At 38.9% G+C, this 20,208-nt stretch overlaps 1 protein-coding gene across 1 annotated transcript in view; it reads right to left on the reverse strand.

Annotated features, from left to right (window-relative positions):
- The window catches only part of LOC117166673 (zwei Ig domain protein zig-8), a 249,691-nt gene extending 244,995 nt beyond the window's left edge, over positions 1-4,696 (reverse strand). The window contains exon 1 of the mRNA XM_033350871.2: positions 4,562-4,696. Coding sequence (XP_033206762.1) covers positions 4,562-4,640 — 79 coding nt within the window. The 5' untranslated portion in view covers positions 4,641-4,696. The remainder of the gene's footprint in view (positions 1-4,561) is intronic.
- Between the last annotated feature and the right edge of the window lie 15,512 nt (positions 4,697-20,208).

Consider the following 20,208-nt stretch of genomic DNA (forward strand, 5'->3'; position numbering starts at 1 on the left):
AGTTAAAACGATCTTTACCAAATATATAAACGTAATTAATACGTACCAACTAGTTCGATAAGAAATAGTACGGTAAGATGTTAAACCCGAACGTCTAAGCATAGGAACCGCTAACTTTCATAACGTAAAAGTAATTTGAAGTTGTAAAACCTTCTCCCAGGAGCATACTGAGATTGAGGCTACGGTAGCTTCTAAACTCCATACAAAACACTTTGTACCGTAAACTTTACGCGAAAATCGTTACCTGTTACGGAAAAAACGCTGCTCTAAAAATCGAAAAACTTGGAACAACATTAAAAACTTCCAAGGCTCCAGCCACCTATGCTATACTTTACCAAGCGCTAAACCGTTAAAACTTCCGATCACTTCGACATTTTAGCATATTTATTCCATTCTGTGCTTTTTAATGTCTTAATATACTCCGTTCTACGATTTTCGACATCTTCGAACGTTACGTCTCTCTTGTGATATTTAATTAACGAGTGCAACAATTCGTACACGTTGTATATATAGCACATAGATCGTTAACAAAAAAAAATATCACGAGCTCGATTAAAATAAAGGAAGAATTCTTAGCGTTCGTGACCTTTTCGCTCCAACGTGAAACGTTTTATTCGAGCGCGAAAGCTGATCGCCTTCGAAAGAAAGTACGAGACGAAAGGTTGTTCGTTCGTTAAGACAAGAACGAGAATTAACGTAAAAAGAAACGGAACATAATGTAATACGGTGAGATTAGATGAAAGCAGCAGAACTAAAGTTACATAATCGAAAAATAAGGTTAAAATCGATCGTTGAAAGAGTAGCTGCAGAATTTAGAATCCTATGAAAATCTCTGCTTTGCGGAGAACGGGCATTAAAATTAAGGGAAACGTGAAATGTAACAAAGTAAGCGTCTTTTTGCGGCATTATTGTCGCGTTACCCGCGATTGAAAAGCTGGAAAAAGTAATAAAGTTCCTTTGAGTCGAAACCGGAGAAACTGAGCAATCTCCGTTGGTTATAAAGGCCGTGGCGGCTGAAAGAGACACAGCCAGCCGAGGGAAATAAAGTAAGGAAAGTAGAATTCGAGAGACCGCAAGGGGAAGCAATATCTTTCCATCAAATTCGGCGGTTGAAACGGCGTTGGGCCGTTCTTCCGGAAAGACTTACAACATGGAAACCAGCCGTTTTTATTTCCACCGGTGAAAAAGATACTAGCCGATTCCGAGTTATTTGCCGAAAAACCGTTTTAACGTATCTAACCGCGAAACTATCTCGGTTTCTCCTTGAATTTTCGACCGCTGCTACACAAGGGATCCATCCCTTCCAGCGATCGTAGTACGAGGAAGCGATTGCTCCGTCTTTTTTTTTTTTTTTTTTTTTGAGAAAATCCAATTTGAAAATTTATTTTTTACGTGTGAAGTTGGCTAATTGTCGATTAAATAGAACGAATATTTAAGGTCTCGTTTCCAAGGGAATAGAGTTTGAACATAGGTATTTAATTAAGAATCCGCCTTGTTCTCGTTCTCGATCAATTTTCAAATTTCCAAACTAGAAATTCTACGTTTTCGATTTGTTTTCATAACCGTGGAAAATTCCTCCTCTTTATTATTCGCTGCTGTACACTCCGAAATTATCCGAGTTCAAGCACACCCGATAAACTTTCAAGCTCGATTTTCTTCGGAACAAACGATCGTACGAACAAACTTTATCCTACGTTTTCGACTTATTTTTTCACGTAGGATCTTCCTTGTACCGATCGTATTGTGATTACTGCGTTACACTTTTCTAAGCTCGTCGATGCGTTTGGTTTCCCCAAACCGATTTCTCTGCTCCGGTTTCAAACGATTTTAGATAGGACAACGGGATAATCCTGGGAAAATTTATCAGCTCGAAGCAAGATAGAGAAAGAGCCTGGAGAAGGGAGAAGCAGAGAGAGAAATGGTCCTTTCTGGTAGGACCAATCTCGGAAGCTGAATTCAACGACTATACGGCTATACAGAGTGGCGAAAGAGAGAAGAAACGAAAGGACTTCTAATATCTGCTAGAAAGACGGATGCACATAATCTTGCAAGAAGGATAAACGCGGTTACCGGTCAGGATTTCGAAATACGTCTCGGGAATGTCGTCCGTAGTATTACTCGACCGGTTCGTATCAAGCTCTGTGGTACAAAGGAAATTGTTTGCGAAGGCAACCGCGTTTTAAACTGCTTCGATGATACGACTCCTCCTTTCTTCCAATTTTTGTTGCGAGGAAAATAATAAAATAAGAAACTGTAATAAATAATGTAGGTATATTTATCAATGAAAGGATATAAATGGAAATATTATCAAGTTACTTAAATTTAGTTATCTAAATTAAGTAATATTTACTTATTTATAATACTTACTTATAAATTATACATATCTATAATAAGTATTAACTTATTATAAATAATCAGTCATGTCACTGCGCCACGCCAGAAAAATTACTGAAAATTCTCAACGCGAGAATTGATTGTAATTTTAATAAATAAATAATACGAAAAAAAGTTACTTAAATTTGTTAAAATGTCCAGATATTTATATGTCGGATTAATGTTGGAATTTTGGGCGTTTGACGAATCTTCATTCGAATTTGCCATCGTGGTTACAGCTGATATTTATTGGTACAAATGTGATTATTACAAGAAGCTACAAGTAATAGCGGCGATCAGATGATCGAGATGTCGATGACAATGAACTCAGGTTCGATAACGAATCCACGGCCAACGGGACGACGAATGCGATGTGATACGCGATCCTGATGTCACTCAACGTGCAAGTAGTACTCCTCTGAATAGACTCTATAGACTCAATCGCGGTCCAAGTGGAACTGCCCTCATATAGTCCTCTCCCCACCTCTCGAGTCGATCTTTGTTTTTAAGGAGAGCTATATAATTATTCCATACCTCTGTTAGGTACACGTCCCTCCAGTGACCGTGGCTACGTTCAGTGACCCGTTATGTCACCTGGAGCCCAAGCCCATTGTCATAAAATTGGATTAGAACATTACAACTATTTCTTAGTTTTGTTACTTAAGTGTAGCTATAGTAAAAGCGTGGACTAAGGTATTGGGGTTTCTTCCAACATTTCAAAAGGGAGGCCCCGATGTCCTTTCATCACCGACATATATTTGTAATTAACATAAGATGAAACAAACTAAACCGATCATATTTTCTTACAGCATTTTCCAATTTCAAATTGGTCAACGTAAGTGGCGGGGTTTTCGAATCGAAAACCACATCGAACGGTACGTGACTTGTCGCTCGGTACAGCGTCGAATTTATGGATCCTATCCGTGGCCATGGGATTTATGGGAATCCAATGCCTTAATTGGAAAATTATAGGACAATGTCTGGAAGCGGACCGTTCGTCCCACAGCCCGTTACTCAACGCGTATAATCGACCCCTCACTGATAGCTGACTTTCACAATCGCGCCTCGATATTTTCTGTCTCCATGAGACAAGGAATCAGATATCCTGAATTCCAGCTAACGCGAACACAACTGCAGAAACCAACTGCGACCTGACCGAATTTCTGTCAGCAGTCGTTAAAACGCGACTGGTCTTTTAAATTCCGATTTAAAAATGACAAATATTTGATTAGCAACTAAGTGATTGCGGATCTTGTCATTTGGTGATAATGAGAAAATCCGCGATCGCTTACTTTCCGACCCAATATATATGTTTTCCCTCTTTACTATCCACTGCGAAAAAGTAAAGAAATGTTTACGAATTATTCGGATTTCTCTATCGAATATTTGGAAAGAAAAATATTTTATCGGTGTTTAACATTTTTCTTTCTTTTTTTTTAATTTATTCGTTTAATCCACCTCTGAGGATTATTAGCGACTACAGTTGTATACAATTGTATTTCACAGACATGTACGATATTCCACTAAACTCACACGTTGTCTTTTGGTCATAAACACGTAAAATAATTTTTCACTTTTATTTTACCGTTTATAAGCGTTTATTTGTTAACACCTGTTATTTGGTAAAGTTCGTTGTTGTTTTCAGTTTCATTTACCGAAGAATCGTTGATTCGATCGGTCCAACAATAAATAATATATTGCCAATTTGTAAAACAGCCGGTGTAAGTATCGCAGAGTAGAGTGTGAAATATCTGTCGAACAGCGTAAAAAAGGAAGAACGTTTCGAAACTATGTATTTGTTTCGATAGAACGAGGAATATTTGTTTATCCGCAAACCTTGATTCCAATTTGGTAAAAATGTGCATCGCGCTAATATTTGAACAATGCAAAATTGATATTGACAGCTGCCCTATATTCGTTCGAATCAAATTATCCCGCGTATCTAGCAAATTCAAGTAAATCGAATTAAACGCGAATGTTTCGAATAAAAGCGAAATAGGACAGAATATAGGTAAGAGCAAAAAATACAAAGTTCCACGATATCGTTCGCATAAAAGATATGTAAGTTACTTTTACGTACGGACTTCGAACGGACAATGAAAGAGTACGATTGTAGAGCGGAGAGAGTCGAATAAAAGACATTTAACCATGTGAAACAATTAACCGTTGGAAATTTACATACGCTTACCTAATGAGGTGGCGGCACACAAAACGTGTAGCTGGTGAACCAAAATGGAGGCCACCACGGCCGAAAGACGACTCAACATCGTAGTCGATTCTCAACTCATCTCTGTTTCGAAAGTTGAGACGCGGTGCCTCTCGTCTCCTTCCGATCTGAAATTTTAATACAACAATATTTAGTATCGATTCTTAATATTTCAAGATCGCATCAGCAAAACACGATAAATACATTTTTATTCATTTTCCTTTCCATTCTTATCTTCTCTTTACGTTTAACTTTATGCTTATTAATCTTCGCGTTTCGCGTTTCGAATTTCGTAACATTTCACTCGTAAAAACCAATTTTCAAATAGACATCTTTATATAAATCTTATCTTTCAGATATAAAGCTCGAAGCGTGCGGTGATAGATTATGTCGACAAATTGACACGGACGATTGAACCTTATCGTTGGATAATTAAAGATAAAGCGTGGAACAAGACGAATGCGGTCGTTAATTATACTCAGCCACCCCAGTGCACGATGTCAAACGATCCCGGCAAGCCTACCGAAATCCCCCTGGACTTGGAAATAACACCTCCGGTTGCCTGGGGCTGACCCAATCGGGTTCACGAGACACAAAGCCAGCCCAGAGATCAATGCGTTACTCCACCGATCTATGTATGTGTCCCAGAAAAAGGATCGACCCTTTCGCCAGCCGGATTAACAGTTTTACACGCTGAAAAGCCCGGTATACTCTCCAGTGTCTCGCTTCTTTGCAAATATCGTCTTAATGAATTTCTAACGGGTCCATTCCCCTTTTCGAAATTCATATTTCATTTGAATTATTTATAGGGAAAAAAAATTCCTGTCGAAAGATGGACGTTCGCGATCAATGCAAATTTGAAATTCAGGCGAAACCGATGCAAATACGGTAGAACATTTAATGGAATATCTTTCTGCTTTGCAATTTTTTTTTTTTTTTTACTAATATTAAAATAATTCACTTTACGCGTGTATTGCTGTATTTAAATTTATCGTTCGTATCTAACGCGCCCTTATTTTTCGTACGTGTAATCGTTACGTGTTTAAAAATTCGTACCTCGCGTAGAACAAGTTCATTTTCCATTGATTTTAGCGAGATGATTATGAAATAACGAGAAAGAAAGGAAGTAGAAAATAATGGAAATGTAAGCACGTAATCTCTCGGTGGTCGTAACGTTTTATTCGATAATCATCGGATGAAAATCGGTGAACTAGTCCTTTAAACGTAGCTGCGTTCTGTCTCGAAATTTTGTCAATTTTTCATTACGCTATCGAAAGGTGTTTCCCACTTTCTACCTAAGAAATAAATTACATAGCATTACGCGCAACACGAGCGTAGAATAATATTATTGAAACGCCATACGAGATTGCAAAAAAAAAAAAACACCAAATAAACTAACACGGATACGAAGATTTTAATGAACGCACGAGTTCGAAAACAATTTAACGCAACAAAATCCACAGGGAACAAATGCGGACTAAACAATTGCAACTTTGGCGGAGCGTATCGAGAAACGTTTAAAAAACGAGCAACCGAACAATAAAGGAAGACCAATTTGCCCGGTCGTTTCAAAAGAATCCGTAGGAAGAACGAAACTCGTCAGGCAGACAAAGCGAGTTCCCGTTCGAGTCAATCGCTTTGAACGACGTATGTAGACTCAAAGGCCGCAGTAAATCAGACGGTCGGTCCAAGTCAAATAGAAGATTGTTACCACGAAATTCCATGTGATTCAATTTGACCGGAAGTTCGACCGAAAACACGCTTCTCCCTCAAGTTTCCTGATGCCACCGTCCTAATGAATCTATCGGCAACTCTTGAACTCCGCACCGTCATGCCGCACCCTCGCAACCCTTTCACAGGGTCGTCACAATTCATTCCATGTAACGTACGATTTAGACCCGTAGGCGAAAGCCTTCGCGGTTGCTCGCGAACCTATACGAACGATTATAACAGTCTTTTACGAGAGTGCGTTACGTGTGTTGTACGAAACACTTGGAAATTTCACTATCACCTATAGAAACATTTTACGAATATACAGAGTCGAGCGGTAGTCGTAGAGCAACCGGACAGGGAATGATCGATTCTAAGTGAAAAAATAAGTGGAAGATATAGGATAAACATTTTTCATACGACGCTTCGTTTCTGAGAAACTCGAGTTTCCAAGTTGGTCAACTGCGTGCACTATCGTTTGGCTGAATATCGGCTAGGTGTATGAATAAACAATTCACAGGAGATTATTACACGCGTGAAAATAAGTAAGAAATGTGGAATAAGATTTTTCTAAACTGATACATTTCCAAATTTATCTTTCTCGAAGATGAAGCGTCTTACGAAAAAATATTATTCCACGCTCTTGACTTACTTTCAAACGTAGCTGAACTCTCTGTCGAATAATTACGCTTGTTTACGCAATTGGCAAAAATTGAAATATACCGGACAAATCTTCAAACTTGACTTTCGCGACTACGAAGTTTCAAGGGAAAAAATATTATAGCAAATTTCTTTCTTATCCTTTCAGGTGGAATCATCCCTTGCTAGGTTGTACCGCGATTATCGCCCCACCCTGTGTCATTACGCGTTACACGAGACTCGTTGAAAACAATTTCAAGAACTTTGAACTTTGTAAAACATTAGAATTATTAGAGCCTTTGCACAATTATCATGGAGTACAGAAACTACACAGTACTAATGAAATTTCACACGATTCGCGTAACGGGTTTATCAAAATTTTCTATGGTAAATGAGGAAATATATTCGTGAGCCGCTGTATACCTGTTAGACTAGACAGCCACCATAATACAAACAATTTCTTCTCGTCCTTGTCTCGGCAAACTGTTCTAACAGCTGTCGTTTCTACCCAGAAACTTCCAAATTATTTCGATGTCTCACGCAGGTGGTACTCGCGCGACAAGTGGCAGTTGTGCGAATGAAAAAGTTTTGCCTCGCTGTCTAACGAAATCCAGGTGATAGTGCAGGGAACAAGGGGGAGAAGAGCGAAGAAACGTAAATGTTTCGCTTTTCGTTTTTCATATTTTGTAGCAGCATTCGTATTTTTCTTCGTTGCTACTGTATATACTAAAAATGTTTCTTTAATAAAACGTTTCAGAGTATCGCCATGTTTTACTACGTTAAACTCGTAAGTGTTCTCGGTTTCTTGGATTAACGAGAAAATACCCAGAAGCGGTTGGTAATGTACGTGATATCGTGATGCTTACACGACATTAGCGCACTCGATTATTTCTAGTACAATGTAACAGAATGTTTACAAAAGTGGCCTGCTCCTGGATGTTAATTATCCTACTCCCAAACGCTTATCCGACGTAAGTCTCCTAAACGTTGTAAAACGCGATATTAACTGACCTATATACGAACGGTGATAAAAGAAATCCTGTAAAAAGGACTACAGAAAACACTAAAAAATTAACACAATTGAAACGTATAGCGTAGAATGTACTCTAGTTCAGTGGAGAAATTATTTCCTATCTTCTGCATCGTACAACGCAACCATCGAACAACGAATCTCGAGAACGAAATAAATGTTCCATGAGATATCCTCTTTTCTTCGCGTCGTTCTTGTTTCGCATTAATTTGTCGAGAAAGCTGACCAAGGGTAGAAATTACGCAAGTGCGTTATCGCATGGTCGCGCGTGGCTAACGGCAAATACAAAATGAAAAAGGGTTACGAATAAACGGACAGAGCAGTATTTATTCTCGTACTGTCTTCTCGCGATTGGATTACAACCTACTGTTGCTTCGTACGGTGAACGAAAAACAAATTCGCGCGAAACTAACACGCCAGCGTATCGCGTAATCTGTTCATGAGCGAAGAACATGCATTCGCTTTCGTTACGAACACACGAAACTTTTTTTAAAATCCTGCGCGGATTGATCGTTCGACAGGATCGTGGCGAAAAGCGCTTAATGTTATCACGTCCAAGAACTACGTGTATTCTACGCGATTCGTTCATTTTCTTGTGAAATAGCGTTTGTACGCGAGCGATTAATTTTCATTCATTTTAGAAGGTAGAACGCTAATAATTCGATTTTAGAAAGTAGACTGTGAGATGCTTTCTATCGAGCGTACGAAACATCGATGGAGGTTCGTTTCAACTTCTAATTATATTAACAAAAAAAGATTGAAGATCTCCTTCCAACGTTAAAGGACGAGCCATCCACATTTTATTTAGCAATAAAGCTAGAAAAATTTACCGATTGCCCAGCTGGACAAATTGTAAAGTACAAATTACGTGATAATAAAAGAAAACATTAAGGGACGTACACATCCGAATATACGCGTAACATAGGATTAATTTAAATAAAATGACATTAAACTGATTTAGAAAAACAAAATCGTAATGTGAAATAAACGTTGAAAGTTTCTTATACGATTTATGAAAGTTTCTCATTTCAAAAGTATCGGCTTACAATTCTGAAAAATAAACGAAAAGATACAATATGCAAACTAAAAAGCTCAAATTTCAATAAATAGAAATAGCAGGCCAACGAACGAAATTTATTTTATTTATTGCGATTTTTAAGCCATTGTAAGAATAAGTTACCAACTTATGAATAGAGTTATTAATAGACAGTTAGGTTGCACGCGTTCCGGCTTGCATATTTCATCACTGTCAGAAACGTTATTTCCGCTGAAAATTTCTACCAGACGCGCTACAAAGCTTACACTGCACGCTGCGCTACCGATAGTCCATCGTTCGCGGTACTGCAAGCTTACAACATACGCATGATTACCGCAATGCACAGCTTACACGTTACAACGTTGTGCAATCAACACGCCATGCCTTCTATCGCAACTTGCGGACAACAATTTATTCGCAGCGCGATAATTCAACAATTAGCCGGGAAAAAATTTCATTATGTCATTATATTAATTGCGTCATTATTCAGCTCGTTGGAAAATCGTACGGGTGTTAAAATGCGGCACACTTCGTGCGCGCTAAATCTTTCCAATTTAATAGCAATTACATTAACATACCGGCTCACGAAAGTATTTTAATGCTTAGCGTAGGACAATTTTACGGCCGTATTGTACTTGTTGCATAAAACATTTCGAAATTTATTTCGAACGTTTTCGCGAGTCCGTGTATGTGAATTTTTTAAATTCGAGTTTCGAGGCTCGTGACGGAAACTAATATAACACCGCGAAAGAAATTCGAGCATGGTTGTGAATTCAAGAAGGAAAAAATGACAAAGAAATGTATACACGAAACACTTGCGTATCAAATTTTCGTAAAATATGATATTCGATAAAAATATTCCGTGCGTGGACTATAAATCCAGCGGATATGTTGTTTTTTTAATGAAATTTCCTCTTAATATTTTACATCAAGCATGAACGGATATTATATTGTTTAATTAATATAATAATCTTGTTTCAACTTATTTACACACGTGAATGCTTAACAAAACTCTCGCAAATGAATTTCATAAAATCAACACACTCGCGTGCTTGTTTCATTTAAATTAAGCCGAACTATTTGGCCATACGATTTTTGCATAACCTTCCAGATAATATTTCTGTTACTATCGCAAATAAAAAGAAACGTTAATAACAACGTACATTTCAATATGGATCTGGATAAATCTTTTTTCCAAAGCCGTTGCTTCTTTTCATCTCAATATGTTCTATCCCAATTCCTTAAATAAGGAAACCAAATAAATCATAGAAATCAAATAAAGCAACAAGTTTATATCAGTAAAATGTTTCGAATTATTCAAAGTCGAGCGACTTTGTTGATGTAACTACCTCAAGAAAATCTCTACATCTTTATTTATGCATACCCGTGACCTGAAGACTGCTATTACCCAGAAATATTCTAAATAAGCAAAGGTACATATTATTGTACCCTTGAGTATACGTTATGTTTTGGGTTGCAAGGTCAAGGAACAAAGATACTAATAAACAGATTTCTATTGATATTCCCTGTAGCCTCTAGCCCAAGCTATGAGCTTAACTTTTTTGGTGATGTTCTTTTGCTATAAATACACGAACGTGCTCCCTATCATTCCATTGTCTATTTTCTAGTAACACTAAGAGAGTAAGGATCCGAATCAGCATAAACTTACACTTATACCTTTAATTATATCAATATACTTTTCTCTTACAAATTTATCCACTCGTTCTTCGATCAGTCAACCTGAACCTCGACAGACTTGATCCAGCAGGATAGCAGCAATTTGAAGGAATATTTCAAACTAAGTAAATAAAAAAGAGTTAAAAAGAGATTCGAGTGACTGGAACGAAGGCGAACTAAATAATTTACAACGCCGTGATTTCTAACTAACGTTTCATCCCTTAGGCAAGTACTGATCCTTCGCCAAGCATTCTCCATTGTCGATGGAGACAGCAGCGACCGAAGGGACGATAATTAATAATAATTTCACAGACGCGTGATCTCTATCGATAGATCTACCATCGATTAGACGGGTAGACGACGGGCGCCGTATGTGAAATTTAATAATCGGAAGCGAACGGACAGGCAATACGTCGTCAAAGTGCAGCTCGTGCAAGTGGCGCGATTCAGTTATTCAGCGTTTCACGAGGAACACCCTAATTTCTCGTGTGCCCAATGGTTTACACGGGGGTCCGTGCCACCAATGCAATTAATAACTTCCAGCTCGAGAGCCCGCGGCTAATAGCGGTTAGTTTGTCGGGTCCACAGAGGTTTATTGAGCAAACATTGCTCGAAACTACAATTGCCGAGGTCCTAGTGCCAAAATCGATCGATCTACCGCTTACCGTCAGGCTACTGCTAGAAGACGCAGTACTCTAGCGGAAACTGCCACGTTCCGTCAACTGTCTTCGATGAAACTTCGATCGTTCCTTTCGTACGAAGTTGTGATTTATTCGGATTCATAACGAGTAGCTGAATCATGTGAGACCGGTAAATATATTTCGGTAATGGCGTTATGGAACTGGTGCCTAAGGAAAGATATGTCTCCTCGCGTATTGAATATTTTAACGAGTATCATATACATTCGGACACACGTTTATTTCATCGGACATACAATTTATTATAGGTTACGTTAGACTTTGGATATTTGATGTATTCTCGTGTGCAACGCGCGTTCTCAGCATTTTTGTACTTTCAAATTTCTGGTATTGAAAAATGAACCGATATTCTCTTTTAAAGTCGATTTATTATTCGTCGCATGTTTGCGAAAATTTGTTTGTAAAATAGTTCGCCGAAGGATAATTTTGATCAACATCGCTGGCCACGATTTAAAGTTGACGTAGATAGCCCACGGGAAACTTAGGAAAATTACAATTCTCACGAATCTCTAAATACCAGCTCGATCGATACAAGTATTTTTCGAGACTTTTATGCGATTCATCCGCGATCGAACACTCTCGTCGAGTGACCGCGGATAATTCGGAGAAAGGCTAAAGGACGGAGAATTCGCAAGTTTAGCGTAACAGAAGCATCGAGCGAAATTCAGTCGAGTGGTTTTCCCTTATTTCGATGTCGGCTTGGCTATACGAAAACTGGGGCCTGTATTTTAGGTAACCGACACCGCAATCGATGCACCGGCTACGCGAATCGCGTTTCTTCCTCCCATTTTCTTTCTGTCTTTATTTCTAACGAACAAATTCAGTGAATAGGAAAGGCAGTCTTTACAAAAGTAATCCGGACAGAACCTCGAACAGCTTTTCTGTTCCGTTTTTGATCAAGAGGCAAAGAATTATCTGTAATGACCGATACACGAATACAGACCATCCTTTCACCGAATCTTCTATTCGTTCAAAGGTTAAAGCTTAAGTAGCACTATTCGACCACAATGCCGTCGATATGCTCGAGAACATCGTATTTGTTCACCCAGGCTCGATATCGAGATTCTTTCAGCTTTAATCCCGTTAGCGATACGCGTCTAATCGTTAGATTTTAAAGAAGCACAATCCGTTGTTATCATTTTATCGTATTATTATTTTTTAACGAATCGTTCGTTATTCTGTTTATAAACATACAACAGCTTCTTCTTATTTTTACTCGTAGAATATTCCAGCGTCGTTTCGTATACTAATACTGATGCTATTAACACGTTTTGCTACTAGCGCACCTTGCACGTTTCATTCAAAATCTGTCACGACTGAATACGTACAGAAATATCACCGCGCGATACGCTCTCGCTTCTAGATGCGATGCACAATTTATTCTCACAAACATTTTCATATCGGACAAATATCGATGTTCGAGCGAGCACCGTGATATCTTCTTGAAACCGAGAGAACCGTGCAGTTCTCTTTTTCCTTCTACGCTGAGATCGAATCACTGTACGTCGACGCAAGAAAGGAAAAAAAAACGCTAATAACTCGAACAGCGACATGACGTTGGCGAGAGAACAAAAGACTTTTCTTAATACGACAGCGAACCTGAATAAACACGATGCATTTGTTATCAGTTTTCACGATCTTCCGACGTCCCTATTCATTCGTAGCTTTTTTCAAGCTACGTGTATGTGTCGACTGGCTCTTTTTCTTTCAACTATGTCGCATTAGTCGGGCGTGATTGGAAAAAATAGATGTATATAGGTGCAACAACTGCGGAAATTGCAGCGAACACGCGTACGCTGCTCGTTGCATTTCATGTTTCTACGTTTGACGCGAGTCCGAAGAAGCGGTTCGTCTAACTTTTGCGCGCTACGTTGCGAAATAACCTGTCACATTGTGGTTACTCCGAAAGCAAATTTAATAAATTAATCCATGATAACATGGTTCTACGAGTGTTTCGAGCTTCTTCATTTTTTACCCTAACGTTTTACCCTGACGTTTCTCACGTCACTCGTTACCCTTCCGATATTCGTGTTAATTAGGTTCGATCGATACAACTTTATCGACTGGTTCGTTGTTTTTAAGATATATGTAGTATCGGGGGAAAGGGCCTAAGAAACATCCAGTTAACCATGAACGATGTCGGGAGAGCCGAGGCGCCGTCGGTCTTTTCAATTGTATAGTTTTCTGGAAAAGGCCTACGTGACCCTGGCAACGGGCGTCTGCAAAACACGTGTGTGGTGGGCCTAAGAAAAGGCACAGGGATGCTAAAACGGCCAGAATGTGAGTTGAGAAGTCGCGCAGTGTGAGTCGAGAAGTCAGAGAGTGTAAGTGGAGGAGCCGGAGAGTATGAATCGGGAAGTTGAGAGCCGAGTATCGCTTATTAAACTAAACTTAACTCTAAATATAACATCATTACTTGTCCTTACTCTAAGACCCATATAAGTTACCACATATATTTATCAATGGACCAATTCGTACGATCGATTGCGACGACTGACGAACACGACCCGTTTCGTTATTTTGACGATGGATCATCGTTCCACCCTATTCACTGCCGACTACGAGATATCTCGTAGTTTGTGGCGTCGGGACAGGAAGTTTATTCAGCGACGTCAGCTACGAGTAATCTCGTAATGTTCATTTTCATTTTCAAGTTACTGTAAGTGCCACTTTCGTACTGTCTTTGCGACAAATAAAATTTGCCTGCCAGTGAACGAGCTGCTCTGTATTTGCGCGAACCAGTTTATTTGACTGCGCCGAAACTTCGAATACCGCGAACGATTTATAAGAAAGTCGAGTTACGATCCTTGTAACGAATACTTTACTTCGAACGCTCTGTACATGCTCGTAAATTATATGCGTTTTACAGCCTGTACGCCCTTATATTTTCTATAAACGTCCAAACATCCGCCATCTATACATCGATATTTCAAATTCAAAAGTTGTTTCAACACGCAACTCGCGTCGCATCTAAATCTCCAAGTTATCGAAATATTTCAACGTCGACCAGTTTCCCGCGTCTAAACCCATCAAAATCGGCCAAGTCTCCAAGTAGATAACCAAACGCAACGAATTTCAGCTTGGATCCCATCGAAAACGCCGGAACAGCGATCGATCCTGCGAAAAAATGACACAGATACAACTCGATGGTGAACTAGGCGTACCGAGGTTACAGTTTCTCTTGAAATTCCTACTCGTACAGATGCATCGCGGAATAGCGGCACTTGTTGACCCTGTTTCTATGCCGCTGGCGTCCGCGCCTTTCTTTTTGCCCACGAATAACGCCAGAGAAAAAGCACACGCGCTCTGCGGTCTATTCGACAAACGATCTCGCGGCGCTGTTCGGCGATCGATCGCCGATAGACGAATCGAAAAACCGTTTCGAAAGAAAAAATAAATACCAGCGGGCTCCTATGACGCTGGACATTCGTTTCTGTTCAGGAAAAAACGAACAACTTCTCGCCAACCGCGATACACCATGCGCCTTTCCCTTCCGGGGGACATTCTACGCGTTGTAATTTACTCGACCCCTCTGCTAGCTTTTATTTCCCTGCCTGTTCTTCTCCGCGGCATCCTTTTTATTCGGCTACGCTCTTCCTTTTTCCCCCATCTACCTCGTATTGTACTATTTTCTTCATTCGTTATGTTGCTCGCGTTTAAGTCGTGCACACTTTGAAAATGTGCTCCGAGATTTTTCTCCCCCGTATTTTACTTCTTCCTCTCGGTTGTTTTTGTCTTGTTGCGCCGGGTTATTTATTCGAACGCTCGCGCGTGAAATATTCCTGTTGATTAAAATGGATTTATCGTTCCGTCTCGGGCATGTTTTACTCGTTTTCGTTAACTATTCGGTGAAACATCGAGGGACGTGTTTATCGTTACATTGTTATGAAAGTTACTCGGTACGTCTTCGTAGATCTCGCAGCATCGAAGAAAGAAAATCGTACGTACGGTATTTCGTTTAATATTTTCTCGAGTAAAAATTCGCGCGGATGTACGTCGACGTAAATTGTTCAGGGCGAGGATCAAGAAATTAAGAGGACAAGTAGACGCGATTTCAGCGTCACTCGCGCCTCCAGAGTTGAAATCCATTAGTAAATTAATGTTCCACGTTTGGAACACTTTGTACGTTAGGCTGTAAGCGTCGCTAAATATACAATTCTGAAATATGTTCTCTACTTGAAACACTTTGTATAACAAGCGACAAATTAGCGTGCGCTGTCGGTAAAACTAGTAAACAAGCGGAAACAGCGACTTGGAAATCGTCATGGTCTTTCCGTTTCGCTATCCCCTATGTTCACAACGTCCAATTTGTCCGGTACTTTTTATCATTTCCCCGTTACCACTCTACTAATCCCCCACTTGTATCGTTTTTCAGTGGATCCCTTGATCGGTGGATCGCGGTATCGAATGGGCGGGAAATACATTAGTTAGCGGTAACAAGCGCGGCAAACAACTGCGTTACAACCTGGCCAGGCCATGTTCTACACAACCATAAAATACGTGTCACACCATGCCACCGTGTAAGCCTCTGTTTCTACGTGCACGCGCGGCCGCCAACAAATCGCACGAGAACTCGTTTATTATACCTGGACAACCAACTCCAAGAACGATCAACCGCAACTACTTCCTTTTATTTTCGTTTCCATACAAAGCCATATTCCATTTGACCAACGTTTTATTTATTATCGTTCGTTTCTTCTATTTTTAATTTCGATTTTTTTCCTATCGTTAGCTTTCGATTTCTTTCTTCGTTCTCTTTATTTTGTTTTTTTTTTTTTTTTTTTTGCAAACAAGGGAGAATATTATTTTACGCTAATATTACGTTACGAGGTTTGGAAAATGAAATTAAAGTGTTTAAGGGAGAAAAGGACGTAATCCGCTACAATAATATTGTATTAATGTACTTCCATGTTGGAGAATTAATATTTTAATTGAAACAAGAAGCGGAGAAACAAAATGAAGACATTCGGTTGCGCAAGGGTACTAATGCAATTAAGTTCTAGTCTCGCGAGATTTTATCACAGTTGGAACGTAGAATTAGGACGGAATGAATTAGATTAAGTTAGAGGTAAATAGTTGCAGGGATATTGTACCGCGTACGTCAGACACAAAGAGTATTACCGCTGTTACTATCGTCGCTACATTCAAGAAAAATATAATTCTTCGGAAACGAATTCCTATAAGCGTCGTTTTCTTAATTCTTTCGTCGCCTTCTAATTTTCATTGCACCGCAATTCGATACGTAAGAAATGGCAATGATGTTTTACGTTTTTCGAAAGAACATCGGACATCGATCGAATGACACAAAAATAACAGAAATTTTATACGATTCAATTGCATACGATTTACAAGATTTTCTTTTTTATCTTATTTTATTTTAATCGCAGGGTACACCGTTTAATTACAAGAGCAATTTGAGAAACTCTAACGGAACTCTATCTGCGTATCATAAAACAAATCTGCAGTTCGGTAGTTTCGAATATGTGTATCGTTAAAAACGTTTATTCACGAATCGTTGGTTGCTTTGCATTTCCTATGAGCTACGTTAATCACGATTACCATTATGAGGCAACAGAGCGTTAGTACTAACGTAATCGTGTGTACAGCTAATTCAGAAACTACGAATTTGTTCCAACAAAATGATAACGCAACTGAGAATTTCCTCAAGCATAAAAGCCACTGCAGTTTCGTACAGATACGAGCGTCTTTCGTATTTCATTTTCGTTTCCTCCATTACGCTTTGATCTATTAGGTTGTCCGAATAGTTTCTTTCGTTTTATAAGGAAATAATAGACGCACGATGTTTTTCGTTTTGTATTAGTTTATTGTTTTATGCACGAATATACTTAATTCGACAAAATAATATAAAACAGAAATTATTGTTCATCTATTATCAGCTTACGAAACGAAAGAAACTTTTCGGACAACCTAATACAACAAACGAAAGTACTAGAACGATACGATAGATCAGATTTTATAACACACGCGATATCGTCCTTTTCTATTGAATCTCATTCTATCGAATTCCGCTGAAGAAATAGACAAAAATCTACGATACTTGTTCGATTTTCTCCAGCAATTATCAAACAATATCGATGTAATTTTGAGACGAATGTACGCTGCCTCGCAAAAGTACTTAAACGCCTGCTACAGAAAATATTGTATATATTAAATCTGACATGTAATATCAAAAAAAGGGGGGTAATACGCTTGGTCTATCATATATTTAAGTTCGAGTTTTCTCGGGATAGTATAAGTTGTAAATTTAAGGTATAAACTAAGAATCGTAAGAGTGCTGGAGAAGAGAGAAAGAGAGAGAGAAAGAGTGTGTGTGTAAGTAAGAGTTTTCTTTATTTATTAAAATTTACAATCAATTCTCGCATTGAGAATTTTTCGTAATTTTTTCTGGCGTGGCGCAGTGACATGGCTAATTATTTATAATAAGTTAATACTTGTTATAGATAAGTATAATTTATAAGTAAGTATCATAAATAAGTAAATATTACTTAATATAAATATCTAATTAAATCTAGTGTTTAGGTCTTAGGGTAGTGTCTCTTCAGCCTGCGGATCTGATCCGACGTATCAAGTAATCCAGTAATTAGGGGGTTGCGATGTTTGTTGACTCTTTTGCTATATCTGTCGCTATATTTTGCTATTTCCTCTTTGACTGTTGGTATCTTGAGGTCGCTATGATTAGTTCGTTGGTAACATACCAGGGTGCATTTATAATGGATCTTAGCGTTTTCGATTGGAAGCGTTGAAGTATTTCAATGTTGGAATTGCTTGCTGTTCCCCGTAGTTGGATTCCGTAGGTCCAAACAGGTAAGTAAGAGTGTGTATGCCTTGGTCACGTCAAGGGTAAATGAGTAAAGGAGTGGGAGAAGGGTGCGAGGGTTGAGGGTCAGCATCTTTTGACCTAGGAGGACAGAAGTTGTGAGCCGAGTGTTAGAATAAGACGTACGAAGATATTGTAGTCAGTTTTTGCATTTGGTATTGCTCGTTAAAATAAAACTAAACTTCACTTCAAATAGAACATCCTTTCTCGTCCTTGCTCTGGACTATTTAGATACTACAGACATATTAATCAAGTGAAATTTCCAAACGTTTCCTATAACACACGCGACGTATTCATAAAATGTTTCTACGAATGTCCAAATTCTTCCGCGAGTTTGTGTACATTTAATGGAGAAGTCTCTGATTGAATTCTGTTCGCTGGATTTACAGGCAACACGATTCGACCACCAACTACAACGCGTTTGAAGTTTAAAGCTTCCTTAAAACCTTTACAACGCAGCTGCGAGAGAAACACGATATTCCGTGGAGCTTCTTGTTGGATGCAGTTAATCCGCACGCTTGTGCAATAAATTAAGTTACTTCATGAGTCGATATTTGAATGAAAATATGTAAAATTTATCGAAACCCACCAACCTTTGCCTCAACGTTCTCGTTCGAAATTTATGTAAGCCGTACATTTCGCGTAGGTGCCTTTAATTGAAAGATTAAAACGTAAAATACAAAGCCTCTTTTAAGCTTCCAAACTTATCTTTTTTCGGTCTTTCTCGCGAAAACGCAAGAATTTATTCCGACAAAATTGATTTAAGCGAAAATATTACTCTACTTTTATTAAGCACTCCCGTTAGCATTATCGATTGTCTTTATAAACTCCGTGCTTCGTTACTTTTAATTTAGCTTCCAGACGGACTTTAATTAGTTCCCTCCTTCGTTCTACTGTCTACGTTATTTTTAATTATATCGTTTTCCATAGACGAATTATAGATCGAACGTCGATCGAAGCGAACGATCGCAGATCGTACACTATTCCACTTTTAGAACGTAGTTTCAACATATATATTTAAATCCATATATTCTGTTCTATTTTTGTCTCTGTTCGGCCGTTTGAACGCGATGCAATTAATTTCACTGGTCACGTAACCTCGTTGATGATGTCCCCACGCGCTCGTCGAATTTTCAACTCCATAGCGAGACATTTTTTTCGCCGATCGAAGCTTGCGCGTGGTCGTATCGAAATTTCCCGAAACGCGTGTAAAAATGAAGTATTGTCTGGAAAAAGTTTACGTCGATTTGGCTGATAAATACGTTCGGTTGACAAACGTTCGTTAATGATAGCAGGGGACAGCGAAATTTCAGGAAATGTTTTGATCTACCGACTAGCTGTTTACTCTCCAGCGAATTGAAAATCAAGTAAAAATAGAATTCGCCTTCGCGACGAGTAAAATCGTGTCTATTTTCTCAAACACTTTGCTACACTTATCCTGGTTCGTTTTAAATCGAACGTACGCGCGTGTGTATCGTAAAACTCGACGGATCCTATTGAAAGTATGAAAGTGCGACTGAGATAGGCGCATTCGTTCAAACGAGCATTCTATTTATTCCTTCGTCGATATTCTACGATCCTATCCAATCATATAACCTTCATGCTGCGAAAACAAACCTGCCCACAGGTGACCATAAACAATATTCCAATTCCAAACAAAGAGTCAGTCAGGTATCTGGGCATGATTCTGGACAGAAAAATGACATGGAAACAACATATCGTAGATAAATCCAAACAACTTCGATCAAAATGAAAAAAATTCTACCGGCTCATTTGCAGACGTTCCAACTTAAGCGCGCAGAGTAAAATAACGCTATATAAGGCCATATTAAAACCTGTTTGGACCTATAGAATCCAACTATGGGGAACGGCGAGTAATTCCAACATAGAAATTCCTCAACGATTCCAATCGAAAACTCTGCACCTTGGTAAGTCACCAATGAAGCGATACATCGCGACCTCAAGATACCCACGGTCAAAGAGGAAATATCCAAATTCAGT

This window comes from Bombus vancouverensis, chromosome 4 (assembly GCF_051014615.1).
Source record: "Bombus vancouverensis nearcticus chromosome 4, iyBomVanc1_principal, whole genome shotgun sequence".
Taxonomy (NCBI): Eukaryota; Metazoa; Arthropoda; class Insecta; order Hymenoptera; family Apidae; genus Bombus; species Bombus vancouverensis.